This window comes from Crinia signifera, chromosome 2, assembly GCF_055691185.1.
Source record: "Crinia signifera chromosome 2, ASM5569118v1, whole genome shotgun sequence".
Classification (NCBI taxonomy): domain Eukaryota; kingdom Metazoa; phylum Chordata; class Amphibia; order Anura; family Myobatrachidae; genus Crinia; species Crinia signifera.
Window position 1 is genome coordinate 257,137,604 of NC_139218.1, and position 16,318 is coordinate 257,153,921.

The window sequence follows — 16,318 nt, forward strand, 5'->3', positions numbered from 1 at the left end:
GGTCTGATGGGTGATTTGTCCACTACGAATTCGACTCCCATCCACTGCAGTGAGGACCAGCGAGTGATCCAGGGGTTGCACAGGCAGGGCATGTTGGGTGACAAAAGAAGAAGAAAGGAAGTTTCCCGCTGCTCCAGAGTCCAATAGGGCCTGAACTCATTTTCTCCCTTGGGGACACACAAGGGTAACCGGAATGGTGGAATCAGAAGAAGAGGGAGATGGAAGCAAGACTCCTAATCGGACCTCCCTCGGGGAGATTAGGAGCGGTCGTTTCCCGGCCGCAGCGGGCAGGAAGCCAATAAGTGAGCTGAGGAGCCACAGTACATGCATAGATTCTCTCGCCGTCTTCGGGACTTCTCTTCGAGAGAGAGACGGGAGCGGTTCATTTGCATGGGCTCATCTGTTGACACCGCAGGAGGCGGGGTTGGTTTGGAGGCTGGTGCGACATTGGAAGGAAATCGAGGGCGAAGGCGATCAGAGCTATTCCTCTCAAGTTGGCGTTCTTGGAGTCGCAGATCGACTTTGTTACATAATGAAATGAGTTCAGCCAGGGTGGAAGGAGAATCGCGAGTTGCTAACTCGTCCTTGATGCGCCCGGCTAGGCCGTTCCAGAAGGCAGAAACGAGAGCCTCTTCGTTCCATCTGAGTTCGGAAGCCAGGGTTTGAAATTGTACGACATATTGTCCCACTGGGCGACTGCCCTGACGAATCCTTAGGATCTCCGTGGCTGCGGAGGACACTCTGCCAGGCTCGTCGAAGATGCGACGGAAGGAGGCCACAAATTCTTCATAGTTATTGAGGATGGGATCCGCACGCTCCCAAAGGGGGGACACCCACTCCAGGGCTGGACCCGCCAGTAGGGACACGATGTAAGCCACCCGAGTCTTGGGAGAGGGGAAATTGGAAGGCTGGAGGGTAAAATGGACGTCACATTGATTCAGGAATCCTCGACACCCCCTCGGGGACCCGTCATATTTACTGGGGGTTGACAGGTGTAGATGGTGAGGAGCAGCTGGCCCAGGGGGAGCAGCAGAGGTCGAAGCTCCGGAGGTTGGTGCTGCTGAAACTGAGGGAGCCACCTGAGGTGATGACAAGGTCTGGAGAAATTGAGCCACTTGACGCTGGGTAGTCTCTACTTGTTCCAATCGAGCCATGATGCCTTGAAGAACATCCGTCATGGAGGCCTGTGCTTCACCCGATTCCATCGGGTCAGTGCAAACTGTCACGGCTAAAGGGCTGGATGGAGTCGTGTGGTGCACAGGAACCGGAGACGGACCAGGAGGAGTAGGATTGAAACGTGCAGGTTTAATAACTGATTTCATAAATGATAAACTTCACTCAAATACTTCTTTAAGTGACAGTTGGAATAAATTAAATAGAGTCCAGCACAATACTAATAACGGGCAGGGAAATCTGGAAACGTATACTTGGTGAGCCAGAGTACATAGATGAGGATCCGGAAGGAGGTTGATTTGATGACAGAAGAAATGGATCCGGATGACTGAAAGATGATGGAATGAATGAGTTGTATGAAGGAGGACAGCGGAAAGCTGTGCAGGGTAATTCTGGGACACAAGCAGGGACAAGCACTAGGTAGGACTTGCAGCATTGGTGTCAGGAGAAAACTTCCTTGTAGCAAGATGCAGGGAGCAAGGCACCAGAGTCAGGAGAGAAAGAGCCAGGATCCGGGAATCAGCTAGGAGTTGTGAATGACTCCAAAGACTCATTGCACTGACACTGAACAGCCTAGGCAGATCCCCTATATCCCCAGGGGATGGCTGCCATTGGCTGTCAGCACAGGATGAGGAGGGAACCTCCACTCTGGGCCAATCTGTCTCCTGCCCTCAACCAAGATGGCGACGCCGGCCTCCCGGCACCACTACTGCTGCCATCCCTACCCAGAGCTGCCGCTACCCGCACACCGCAGACCGGAGCCTGCACACGCTAGCCGGCGGCGGGCGCGGACGGGTGAGTACTGTACCCGCCGCGCTCCGTCGCGGCTACGTGTGACACCCACATTCTGGTTTACATGGGTTTAGGGTGCGGTGCCCCTGGATTGCCCCTGTATTTTTTTGGATCAAGTTAGCTTTTTGCTCCCACCAAATATTCCTGCTTAAAGTCAGAGTCTTCTGGTCATGGTCCACTACTTTAGTCCATTACTTCTATCTGGGTTCCTCTTAGTCTCTCCTAGTGAGAGAGCCCGGAGGGAGGGCCGGGACCTGCACATCAGCGCCACTAAGTCCATACCACATTGCGGCGGTTCTTGGTGAAGACCACATGGTGTGTTAGGCAGTTTACAAGCTCCAGTTTCAACGCCTTTTTACCCTCTACAACCTCAGCCGGATCAACAACAGATCACCTCCGTGACATGGTGGACCAATAATAAATCATCTGGATTTGTTAAATAAATGTTCTTAACCTAATTCAATCATTTAAAATAACACCTCAACAAATTCTGAGCAGTGTTATAAAATAATATTAGCCAGAGGTAAAATGGCCCATTACACATGCGCCAATTCTAGATCCACATTATTTATTTTATTTATGTATTGTAATAGGCCATTCATTATTAGGGGCCCAATATTCAATTATCTCTGAAAGCATTTAGTTTTCACGATTTTCCTGCAAGAACAAATGTCATCTTATTTTCATTAATAGTCACTTTCACCAGTCAGTTTGCAGGTCAGCTTTTATTGAACCCCTCATTCTATAAAGAAGCCCCAGTTTTACATTTCTGGTATTGACTGTGTGTGTAAACAGCTTGTGTAAACAAAACCAACACTTTGCTTCATTTAAATGAGTTGTTTTGTAGATATTAGTGCAGCACATGATATGATGGACTGGCCAGCCTATGTAGATTTCAATATTCAGTCACTGCTTTCATGACAATGTGAAGGAAAGTGTCATTTGTCATAAGAAATTGTAATGAAGTCCTAGAGTTGTGTGTGATCCCTATCACCTCCAAGAGCAAAGAAATTGCCTAAATCAGGAAAAGAGAGCCACACATTGTGTATATAGACAGTTGCAACTGCCATCTAAAAACCATCGCTATGGATTTTTTCAACATTATGCTGATAAACTGAAGATGTCCAGGTCTGTAGTATGTGCACAAATATACAGGGACAGTCAATGGGGAACAAAATATGTAAGGGGGGAAAGTAATTATTATTTAGGCGCCACTAATCAATGCGTGTCCAATGGAGCCATAAAGTTGGTTGAGGAAGCCCATTACTTATATTGGTTATTGCACCTTATAAGACCTGGCATAAACCTGGAGGGTGAAATTTAATAGGACGAGAGAATCAGAAAGTGAGATATTTGGTAAGAAGTCTCCAGTTTTTTTTAAAGTGGCAATCATATACACTGCAAAATCAAATTGGTTTTGCAGTGTAAATGATTGCCACTTTAAAAAAAACTGGAGATTTCTTACCAAATCTCTCACTTTCTGAGTCTCTCATCCTATTAAATTTCCCCTGGAATCTTTAAAGATCCCTCTAAATATCCTCTCTAGAGAGTTTTCTAACTCTTTTAGTTGTCCATGTACTAAGGGGGAAGGGGAGGGTGTTAATGGGGCTAATAAAAAAAGGCAGAGAAAATCTCTCTGTCACTCTCTCTTACTCTGCAGCCGGCTCAGTGTTAAGTGCAGGCTATGGTATTGCACTGCCCTAGGTCCCAGTTGTTGATAGGGGGAGATGTAGGCTTTGACACCTCTAGCTGCTGATAAGTGCTTCTCACTGAAGAAGCAGGAAGTGAGCTCTATCACTTTGGCCAGTTGTCAATAAAGTTTTTTTTTAAAACAATTCTCTTGGTTTAGCTGCACAGCACATGATGATGTAGAGAGGTGAGTACACAGTGAGTGCTGACACCACCCAGAGGAGTCCCCTTTCATTCACTACCCATCCCATTTGGTTCTATTCATAGTAAGAATCGTGTGAGCTGCCTTCTAATTCACACTGAAAGCAAGTGAAGCAGGAACTGTAGTTTATGGTTCTCTTAGAATGATCTGGGGGCAGCTCCTAAACTTTAAAATGCAATAATTCTGTGAAAACTGTAGGTTAAGTGAGATTTAAGATTAACAGTATATCTGCTACTTTTTTCTGTGCTCATAATGGTGAAGGACAATAATGGTGTACAAGTTTATTGGTCTGGGATTGAAGCTATACAACGCAAAAATGAAGTATTAACATGGTCCCTAGTAAACTTTGTTACTAGTCCAAAAAAGCAGGAAAACTGTTCATCTTGGCAAAGCCATGTTGCATGGAAGGTTGGGCAGATATAACATGTGCAGAGAGATTTATATCTGAAAGGGGCATGTCCAAACACAATACTCAATTGCAGTGCAAAAATGAAGCTGGCTAGCGTTTATGGGCTACATACAAAAGCAGCCTGTATTTACTCTGCATGCAAATAAATACATTTCATTTGCACTCCTTGGATTGCAATATAGTTTCTCCAGGTACAAAATGACTTGCTCATTTTTTGCTTTAGTTCCGACTCAGAATCAGGCCCTTAAAGTTTTTATTAATTTCATGGTAAAATTCTAAGCCAGCCACAACTGTGATCGCCGATCATTGTTTGGAATGCCAGACTAAAGAAAAAAGTTTTAAAAAAAAAGACGCATTACTCTCCCTAAATGTGCACAAAGAAATATGATTACTGTACCGTTAGAAATCATGAAGTGGGTTGAATAAGCAGCATTCTGGGAACTGATGGCTTGTGCTATTCTAGTCACTCACTATTATTTTTCAAACACGCAGTAGCTGGACCTGCTTTTTAGCCTAACAATAACCTCAACTTTTAAATTCTAAGCACTTAGAAGCATCCTTGTGGTGTATTGTGCTCTGCTGTAAGTACTATTTGCAAATTGATATTTTAAAGCAAAAATAAACATAAAAGTTTTGACCCAAACCCTACAAGTAAGATAGGTGCGTAACTTATAGATATTTCGGAATGCATACCTGGGTTTTAGCCTTCCACATTATATATATTACATGCACATAATATTTTGAATCAAAATATTTTTTGTGTGTTTTTGCCATTTTAAATGAAGGATGAAATGAATTGAATTAAAATTAAATTAATAAAATATTTTTTTTAAATATGGGCCTTATACATCTTGGGCAGATAAATTGCTAAAAGCGCTATTCAGCAATTTTAGCACTTCTGAACTAGTGATGGTGGCAGGAGGCATGTCTTGACCATTTTCGTAGTGGCTGCGTAACATCACAGGCAGCTGCTGCGTGTCAATACAAGGTGACGTGTCCCTTGCCTACCTAACTAGGCTGCCCAGGCAGGGGGCTACCCTAGTGTTTTGCAACCACATCATTGGGAGGGACGCGGCATGCTGGGTGGCATTGCCCTGTGCTGGGCGTCCCTCCGTGTACTAGGGAAACCATTTGTAGTTGTGCGATGTTTTGCAAAACTACAACTAAAGCTGAATTCGGCTTTATCTCATTTGATGTGACTCAAAATAATTGTATATCTTCATTACAGTATATGTTTTTTGAATGTACATAATATAATGTGGACATTTGACATTTTTAAATTAGCTGGCAACGTTCACACCCACATTACTTAGTAAAATTGTACAAATCATATTGGATGACATTCCTATCTGTCAGCTGTTTTATATTGTATTTTGGCATTTTTTGATCCCAACATCAGTCTATGGGTTTCCTTACTACTTCACAAGCTGCTGGACTGCTGTTTAGTACTTGTTTTGGAATCTCCCTCAGAATATATTTTAGAACATATCTCGAGGGCATACAAATCACAGCGCACTAGTTGACAGAATTTCAAAAAAGAATCTTTGATTCTTGATGTTCAACCAGCAAAATGATATTTCTGTCCTGTCAAACTGTGGCTGATTGTGAATCAAATACTCTAGCAGTGGATTAAAAGAGATGTTGTACATGTTCAGAATTCCATGCACTGCAGCTTGCAGTTACATTGTTTATCTGCATTTCTTTTTGCTCTAAAATGAAAAGAGTAAATATGTCCAATTTCTCACATAATAAATAACTGGTACTTGTTTCCTAGCATGGCGCCCATCGAATACCGTATTTAGTGGTGTGCGATGTGTGCGATGTAATGCGATCTTCCCATTAAATTAACAGGAGTGCTTGTACAATGAAATATTGCATAGCATCGCATGCCAGCAAATGTGATGCAATGCAATTTTTAATTGTACAAGCACCCCGATGGGTGCTTACAATGTTAAATGCACACCCATTGTCAACGCCACCCACACTATCAAAGCCAACCCAAAGGGTGGCGAGCGTAGCGAGACCGCAAGGGGCGGCGGTATGCGTCCTCCGACCTTTTCATACCCCCACTATCCACGTCGGCGTGGAGCTGTTCTTAGATAGTGTGGCGAGCGCAGCGAGCCAGCGATCCGGAAACGTGGAGAGCGGACGCAGAATATAAGCCCGCAGCGTGGCGAAGGCAGCGAGCCCCACTAGGGGACGTGGAATACATCTAAAGTAATCCGTGTCCCCTCGCAGGGTACACTGCGCTCACCATGCTTCGGGCTCGGTGGCTCGCTGCGCTCGCCACACTATCTAAATTCTAAAATCAACTCCACGCCGACGTGGATAATGGTGGTTTGAAAGGGTCGGAGGACGTGTACCACCGCCCCTCGTGCGCTCGCTGTGCTCGCCATGCTTCAGGTTGGCATTGATAGTGGGGGTGGCGTTGACAATGGGGGTGCATTTAACATTGTAAGCACCCATTAGAGTGCTTGTACAATTAAAAATTGAATCGCATTGCATCGCATGCCGCTATATTGCATGCAATGCAATTGCATGCGATGCGATTGCATAAGATGCACTTCGATCAAAATAGGGGGCGCCGTGCTAGGAAACAAGTACCAAATAACTTACTATAGATGATTAAATGCAGCAGTGGCCATTGGCAAAGCACTTGGCTGTGACATCACACTCCCAGCATAACATTGAAAAGGCCAAGCAACAAGTGACGAAAATAAGTTATGTAAGAATCTGCTGGTAACTGGGACATTATGTTACCCAATCAGTGTTTTAGGTACACAAAAGTCTCTGGTTCTGAAGGCAAGCATCTGTTGTCATACTGTATCTCATAAATATACAGTAGTTCCAGGAGCTCCAATATTCGATCTTCAGTCTAGGTTTTAAAGATATCCATGCTGGAGCATTGCTGACTTATTCAACCACAGTCAGTTTGATTTAACCACAGCTGACTTAATCAACATCAGTCCATTTAATTTAATCATCTGAGCTCAGCCATGTATATTTTAAATTCCTGGGAATTTAGGGTGTCTTGAAAAACAAGTTTGGGACTTCCTGTTTTACAACATAATTGATCCTAAACCAAAAAAGTGTTTTAGGACAGTTGAAAAGTTTAGACTCCATGCACCAAGGGGTATTTCTAGGATGCCAAGGCAGCTCCCAAGTGCTGAGAGTAGGCATAAGTCTTGATGATTCGCATGCAGTCTACCTAGGTGGATGTGGTATGGCGATCCAACAGGGGGGATCCCGACAGTTAGTATGATATCCCGACTACCGGTGCACCGACAGAGGGGCGAGCGCAAAGAAGCTCACTTCACTCACCACATGTTCTATTCTCCCGCCGTGGAGGTCATGGACCCCCACAAGTCGGTATCCTCCCTGTCAGAGCTTCGGCAGTTGGCATTCCAATGACAGCATACTGACTGTTGGGATCCCCCGTGTCAGGCAGTCATCCGGCACCCTACCCAGGTGTACTGGTACAAAACCAAGGTATTTAGGGGGGGAAGTAAAGTACTAAGCCTTGGAGAGTGATGAAGTGGAGAAAGATAAAGTACCAGACAATCTGCTCATAACTGCCATTTTACAGACTCTGTTTGACAAATAGCAGTTTGTACTGTTTGTAGTTTAGCTCTCTCCACTTTATCACTCACCAAGGATTAATACATCTGCCCCTTGTGTGCATTAATTATATTTTGTTAATAAAGCTAAATACAGTCAAAAAAGATTGACTACATTATCTTTAGCACAAGCCTTTAACGGATGACACAAATCTTGTATAGAGACAGAAACCTTTAATGGAGATGTGACAGTAATTAGTAAGCAATTATCATACTTTTGGTGGTCATTTTTTTCTCTTCATTTTGGATGAAAAACTCACTGTCAATTTACCATATAATGTACTTACCGATAGTTAATTCTTCGGTGGGAGGTGTAGGGAATGGTGCCATGAAACATGTTAATCACGGCTTCATTCCAGATGCTCAGTGCAGTGACTGTGCGTATCACTTTATCATGCCCACAGAAAGCATAGAGACACGCATATGCCAGCTAAAGCCTAAGGGCTGGTAAAGATATGCATTGATGATGTACTGTTCTGTAGATGGTCTCCGCAGTAGTTGATTATGATTTTCTGATTGTAATTTCACAGCCAAAGCTTTTTTGCATTGCTTATACATGATTTTGAGTACTTTCCATGAGAAGGATGTGCTGTATTCTGTAGGTTTTATAAATGTATCTGTATTTTTATCTAAAATTGGGAAAGAAAATCTGTACGCCATAGGTTTTATTTATTTCATTCACAAATGTTTAATGCATAGTAACATAGGGCCTGATTCAGACCTGTCCGCTAGACTGTGAATACTCCCTAGCCTCCCCTAGCAAATAGGTCAGTGACACCCCACCGAACGCCCAGCCACCGCCCGCGTATCTATATTCCCTACCACATGTACACGCACACACAGACATTCTAGGGTTAATTTTGTTGGGAGCCAATTAACCTACCAGTATATTTTTGGATTGTGGGAGGAAACCGAAGTACCCGCACAAGTACGGGGAGAATATACAAACTCCGCACAGTCAGGGCCATGGTGGGAATCGAACCCATGACCTCAGCTTTGTGAGGCAGTAATGCTAACCATTACACCATCCATACTGCCAATAAAAGTCAGTCTAAACTGACTTATTTCCATTACAGTTCGCCAAAGAGGGGGCGGGCACTGATGTCATGTGACATCAGCAAACCAACCCAAGCGGGCATCGACCCACCTGCATTCGCAGAGGAACACCCAGAATTTTCATGGGATACCCATAAACTCTGGACATTCCTCTGCTGCTACACCCATGCATGCACTGAATCGGACCCATAGTAACATAGTTAATGAGGTTGAGAAAATACATTAGTCCATCAAGTTAAGCCTATTGTATATTTGATCTCTTGCAGTGCACAGCCTATAAATCTATAAATTTGTAAAATGACCCGAGAAAGTTACTACAGTGCATATCTGTTTTAAACCAGAATCCCTGATTACCCAAAATGTCTGTCCTATTTCTTTGTGGGGCCACACTATATCAATTAAATCTGCCTTCTCTGCCAGAGTATTCCATAGCTTAACTGCGCTTACGGTAAAAAAAAAAACTTCCTTTGTTGGTTTTGAAACTTCCTATCCCCGAACCTTAGGTGGAAGTGTATCTTATGCCTGGCATAAACTAGTCACATACTGTATACTACAGGTAAAAGCCAGTGCATTTTTTATTTTTTGAAAAATTCTGTTCTTTGGTGAATTAATTTAGTTTCTTTGATGTACAGTAATTGGGTCAAATTTAGAAGCAAACTTTTGTGAGATACAATATATTATTGAATATGCTATGTTTATATAGTTCAGAAAATTAGAAAAATTGTTTTGATAGCTATTGTTGTGGAAATAAGCACCATCACGGTTGAAGTCTGTAGTTGAATACCATTAATAAATACTTAATAACTTATAAAGTAAATTTAACACATGAAAAAAGGAGATGTCATTAAAATTGTTCAATCTATTTAAAATCTTTGGATGTAATACAGTTCTGAATCGTGGGCATACCAGGAGCAAGACAATGGGTGGAGCTTAAATGAATGAAGGCAGTGTTTCAACCAAAAATGGGTTTCTCTAGTTACATTGAGAGAGGATCTGAGCATATCCATGGTAATGCTATTTTTGCCCTGATGCCTCATGTCTAATAAGGCGTACACGCGGTTCCTTTGTTTTTTCGATTTTTCAATTTGATTTTGCTTATATAAGCAAAATCGAGTCAACATCTAGCGGAAATTGAACGCATTTGATTTCGATTCAATCCCAATACGCGGCCCTTCTGCATCAATATTGAATAGATAACTGTGCAATTCAATCCCAATTTGATCGGGATCGAATAGGGATTGAGCAGAAAATACACCTCTTTAATGTTTTGAGATAAACATTGCTACAGTAACTACTGCAATTTACTGATAATGTATAAATGTGGATGCTGGGTATTACTCAGGTGCTATAGCAAAAGCGATCTGGAGGTTTTCAGTTCTATTCTGTGTTGTGCACCAGAGCTCTACTTCTATTATACTGTATCTCAGAGACAAGGCAAAACATTTTACATGTTTCCTGTTCAAATGGGTACTCTGAGTTGATGCTGTGGTTCCAAGGTTGTTTCAAGGATGCATGTTTTCCATAACTCCCTGTTTAACCATTTAACTATATGTGGATCTTTTTATAACATATGTGCGACAAAGTAATACACCTAATCTTTTGCTAGGTGGTCTGGAAACAGGCACTGCTATCGGTGCCTATGGACAGAAAGAAACATTGTTCTGATGTAAGGATAAAATATGACCTTTCATTTTGTATTCATTTCAGATACTTGAAGATGGCATAGGACAGCAACAGGCTACCGTCAGAGAACTGAATGTATTTAGCGGAGAGGTTGCTGAGCAGTCCTCGCCTGCAGATTCTGCTCATATTAAGGATAATCTGAATACCTTGAATGTACGCTGGAATACAATCAACAGAAAGCTAAGTGAGAGAAGGCAAAGGTGAGAAAAATCAACCAAGAAAATGTAGAATTGTCCTTCCTCGGTCATACACAGGCAACCCCCCCAGTGCCCACAGTAGTACATGGAAACCAACTATGCCTGTGTTCTGTTTTACTTATATTGAATGTCGCACCAACTGCGTGGCAGTATTAATGCCATATATGTATACAAAATAGAAAGACTATCAGTGCTAGTAATAATATACTATAAATCAACTACATACCAACAAAGATACATGCTGACAATATGACCTGTTAATATATCTTTAGGTCTAGACATGAGAATTACTAACATGCAGCTTTGTGTACCCACTTGGCACCAAGCTTGCTCAGTTTGTTATGGGATCAAGCGTGTAATGACTGTCTATTAATAGCTTACATGTTTGTGATATGATTTCTGTAGCCTGGAGGGAGGATGCAGATCTTGGCCTGATATTCTGTAATGGTTTCACTCTCTTGCTGCTTTGTGCATTGTAATGGGTGGCCCCATGTGTGCCTGGGATAATATCCTGCAGACTGATCCTCTAAGGAACTATTTCACTATTTATTTAATGTGGTTTTTGCATTGAATCTAAGTTTGTATGAACATATGTTAATTCTTCTATGCATACAGCAAGTTTCTCTTACCGTGTAGTGCACGTGTTTATATGTTGGGAATCTATTTATGGACATGATACAAACAAAGCATTATTGGGGGGATTTATTTATGGGATACTCAGCCCAGTGGCAATTCTTGCTGGCAACTGTAAGATGAATATTAATTCTCACCTGGCCAGACTGTGGTCCTTATTCATGTCCATTCGCATGGCCGCGGTTTGTTCTTGGAGGGATCTCTCAGCCCCTCTGTTTCCTTTTTTTCCGCCTTCTGATTCAACCAATCAATCACTGCTGATCAGACAGCCCAGCAACCAACTCCACCATATGGCTCCATAAATTAGCAATATAGGAGAAGCAGCTCTTTACTATCCTGTATATACCTGACGGCTGCAGAGAGGAGCCACGATGGTCATATCATTGATGACCAATACTGTATACATATCATTGATGGTTAAATCAATGTTTATTAAAGAAATGTTTAAAAAATTATATTTTTAAATAAAATTGTGTCTTCAGATGCACCAGCTCATCAGGGAAGCAGGCAGGAGGTGTCTATTTACATCAGATGCCTCATGCTGCAATCGCCCTCTGCCTTCATTCGTACTTATTGTGTTGTATATATGTTATTGTATTTGTATGTGGTCAAAGTGTATTTTAATATAGAGTAAAATACAGTAATTATTTTAAGATAGTACATACTGTAAATTGTAGACCTTAAATTACCTTATTTTGCTTGATTTAAATAGCATTGTATGTAAAATTGTACCAGAAATATGTTTACACCACAATGTACTTATCATAAAACAGTAAGGCTGGCATTTATTGGATCTAAACTATATAATACCCTTTTCACACTGACAAATACTTCCTGGGTTATTGCACATGGAAGCGCAACAACCCGGGAAATTGGTCATTGTGAAAGGGAGATCCCAGGTCCAGTGTCCCAGTATTTCAATCCGGATCTTGACCAGGGTTGAATCCAGGACCATCGCGGGTCCAGGGGCAGTGTGAACGGGTCTAGTTCACTGTACTGTAAAGCCACCACTTTAAGATGCTGTCCTCTCCCAGCGCCACCCTAGCCCCACCTCCCAACTCCGTCACCCGCCCGGCTTTATGCCTGGTCGGGTGAGTAATTTGAAAGCGCTGGCAAAAACAGATCGCAAGCCGGTGCGACCTGGCTTGCCAGTGTGAATGTGGTATAACTTAATTTATATTACAGTATTTATTTGAAATAAACAAATAAAAGGATCATATTGATGAACAGAAATCAGACATTTAACTTTCCAGTTAGGACATAAATAAACCAACATGCTGTACTAAGCTGAATGTGTAATGTGTGTGACAGCCAATGCTTTATAGTACTATAGAAAAAAGTTTGGTACCGTGTTAGCCAGTTTATAGTACTATAGTAATGGGCTAACTGGTTGTTGATGTTTTGTGGCCCAAGTAAAACTATTCAAAAGGATCTAAAAAAAAAACACTTTATAATTTATTATTGTGATTAGTATTCATTAAACATTCATGGACAAATATGTTGGAGTGTTTGAAGTCCAAACTTCTGCTGCATTGCAGAGAAGCCACAGGCATCATTACCTTCTCATCTCTCGTACAATTCCAGGTGCTCATACAAATGCCTACTGCTGTTCAATAGAGGGCATACTGTAGCCGTTGTTTATGCCAGTGCTTTTGTAGTGTAAACCTAACTTTCATGCCAAGCCCCTGCCTTCCAAATGTAAATCTACAGCTTTTCGAAGGAAAGACATGTACAAAAACACAGAAGTAAACAGTGTACTACACATTATAATGTGCTGCAGGGGGCACATTAAAAATGTGCAGACAGGTTGAGATTTGGGAGAAGGGCCAAGTTGTAGCTGAACTTTAAAATCTCAAAGTAAAGCTAAATATTTGTGTCCTGTGCGCTATACACAAAATGAGGAAGTAATTTCACTAAATGGGTAAAAAAAATATACACGCGCAATTCAATATATATTTTCTATATATTTTCCGGGTGCAAGTATTTGCTAGAAAATCCAAATGATGCCACTGACAGAAAATCTCTACACACATAGAGGGAAATTTACTAAGATAAGAGTTCTATTTCACATGGGATGTTGCTATGGGAAACCAATCAGAATCGACTTCTTATTTATTTAACACCTATAAGATAAAATATACCATCTGATTGGTTGCCCATAGCAACATCCCATGTCAAATAAAATGCCTATCTTGTTTCACACCAGAAAATGCAGGGACTTAACTGGGAACATGGTCCCTGGGTCACTTTCACATTAGCTTAGTCCCTGCATTTTCTGGTGTGATGGGGGAGAGAAAAACACCCCGCCCCCTCCATGTCACATTACCTGAAGGCACACAGCAGCTCCGTCCCCAGGCAGACAGTAACCCGGCATCTTCCCCCAGTGGCTGGAGGGGGTCCTCAGGCAGTGGCCATCATCTTCCCAGGGAGGGAGTGGACACAGAAAGCAGGCAGAGACCCGGCATTCGCAGTCAGGCAGTGACCCAGCGTTTTCCCCCAGCGGTGGGCTGCAGCAGTAGGGGATCCCCAGGCAATGATGCGGTGGAGCTCTCTTCCAGCCCAGGATGCTGGTTAAGTTCCTATCACACTGGCCAGTAACCCGGGAAGGGCCCGGGAGCAACCCAGCAAATTGTTCCTGGGAATTTGACCCGGGAACCTATCACACCAGTGCTAGTCACCCAACCCGGGAATTTAGGCTGGTGTGAAAGGGGTATTAGTAAATTTCCCTCATACTCTTATATCCCTTGGAAGATTTAATGTAACAATCACAAGATAAAGTACTGTTACATTTGTTATACTGCATATGACAAAGTTGTTTGCTTAACAATTAGCTCATGTTTTTCAATAATATGTGACCTAAGTAAATTATATGTCACCCAGTCCTGAGGCTGGTCCTCCAACCCGCCTTCCCTCGGTGCACTTTTTTCAGTAGACAGATGCTAGAGGTCATATTTCACCTCTAGCATCTGACAGGGAGCACAGCGCTGCAGTGTTACCCGGACGTACTGAAAGCGCTTTGAATTGTCCGCCCTGTCAGACGCTAGAGGTGAAATATTACTTCTAGCGTCTGTCTTAGGGGAAGGCGGTGGCAGGTGCTGAAGGTATGGACGGGTGATGGAGGGACAGGTGGGTGGCAGCAGAGTGGTCTAGCCACCCGGATCGCTACTGCGTGCTACCAGTAGCTCACGAGCGATGGGTTGTCTAAGCTGTATTGTGTATTGTATTGTATTGTGGTGCTCTTTGTTTCCTGTACTTATTCTTGTTATTTATGTACTGTAATGTTAAGTTCTGTCTCCTTGTACTGTTCCATTGTATGCTCTTTGTATGGCACTGCAAAACACTTGTGGTGCCCTATAAATAAAATGAAATAATAATAATAATCACTGCAAATTATGTTATCAAAAGTTAAATATCATCTGTTCTCTACTGCATATATGAATACAAATTTGAACCCTTTAACAATATATACAGTACAAACTGTATTTGATGTGGGCTCTAAACTCCATGTTTAGCCCTTTTCCTTCATTAATTCTCATTTTATCAAAATTATAAATTCAATAAAGAGAGTCATGTGTGTTTACTCTAAACAACACTTTTGTCCCATGCTAAGTAGGACTAGGGAAACAACACAGGGTTTAGGAAGGGTTGCTAGATAAGGTAAGGAGAACAGTACTCTTCAAAAGAGAAGAGCCTAATGCCCACCAATTCACCACTAGGACTTGTCACAATCCTGATTAAAACTCATATAATTTGGTGACATACTGTGCATCTGCCATGTATTTTGGGCGTTTTCAGCTCTCTGAGATAACCTGTGTTCCATCTGGAAGGTACAGTATGAGCTGCTAGCAAGCTGCACTCTGTGCTGATTATCCACCTGTGTGAATGCTGATATTACCAAGTCTCTTCATGCTGTACCTGCAGAGCAATTACTGAGGACTGTTCATACAGTATTTTTGCTGGGATGGGGAACCTTTGGCCCTCCACCTGTTGTTGAACTACACATCCCAGCATGCCCCACAATGTTTTTGCTATTTATGCAAATGCTATGCTATGCTAAAACTGTTACCAAACATACTGGAATGTGTAATAAAAAAGAAAAGAAAAAGTCCCAAGGCACCACCTAGCACTGGAATGTGTAGTTCAACAACAGCTGGATGGCCAAAGGTTCCACATCCCTTCTGGACAGCATAATCATCTAGCCATGCCAGATGTCATTCTCAGCTCCCTGCGGCCTTCCAAGCCTCTACCATTATTACAGGCTGCAGGCCTGTCATTACCAAGCCAGTTTTCCCTCCAAACTCCAGGCATGGGTGCAGCCATGTTGGATGCAGGTACATGACTCCTTGCAACCAATTCTGTGATTCTATTTCTAACATCATGCTACTGCAGCCTATCAGCTAACACTGACCACTATAAGGATCTGGGAAAACACCCCCAAATGGTCAGTATTGCACAGCCTGGTATCTCCAGTTACTACTAGATTCCCCTATTCAGTTACAAATGATTCCTTGTGCTATCATTGACTACTATCATAGCCTTCTACCATTGACTACCATCATCGGTTACCAACGAACACCATCTGTCACTACCAATCTCTGCTGTCTGCTTCCAAGTATTCCAGCTCATCAGCTGAATACCATCAGTTACCATTGATCATCATCCGTCACCACTGATCACTGCTGTCTGCTTCCAAGCATTCCAGCTCATCCCTTCAGAATCATCTGTACCATCGACTATCATTAATCACCATCAGTTACCACCGATCACTGTTGGCTTCTACCTGCATCCCATTCTCTTCTGTCAATCACTATTCAGAGAGTAGCTGTCGATATTAGCCACCATTGGTTTGCCAACATCAGTAATTGTT

At 42.5% G+C, this 16,318-nt stretch overlaps 1 protein-coding gene across 13 annotated transcripts in view; it reads left to right on the forward strand.

Annotated features, from left to right (window-relative positions):
* DMD (dystrophin) overlaps nucleotides 1-16,318 on the forward strand; it is a 1,973,025-nt gene that overhangs the window by 1,178,662 nt on the left and 778,045 nt on the right. For all 13 annotated transcript variants that reach the window (XR_014470468.1, XM_083174338.1, XM_083174337.1 and 10 more), the window contains one exon: nucleotides 10,646-10,821. Coding sequence is in view for 12 of the 13 variants with exons in the window: in XM_083174338.1 (XP_083030464.1) it covers nucleotides 10,646-10,821 (176 nt within the window). In the remaining variant the exon portion in view is untranslated. The remainder of the gene's footprint in view (nucleotides 1-10,645; nucleotides 10,822-16,318) is intronic.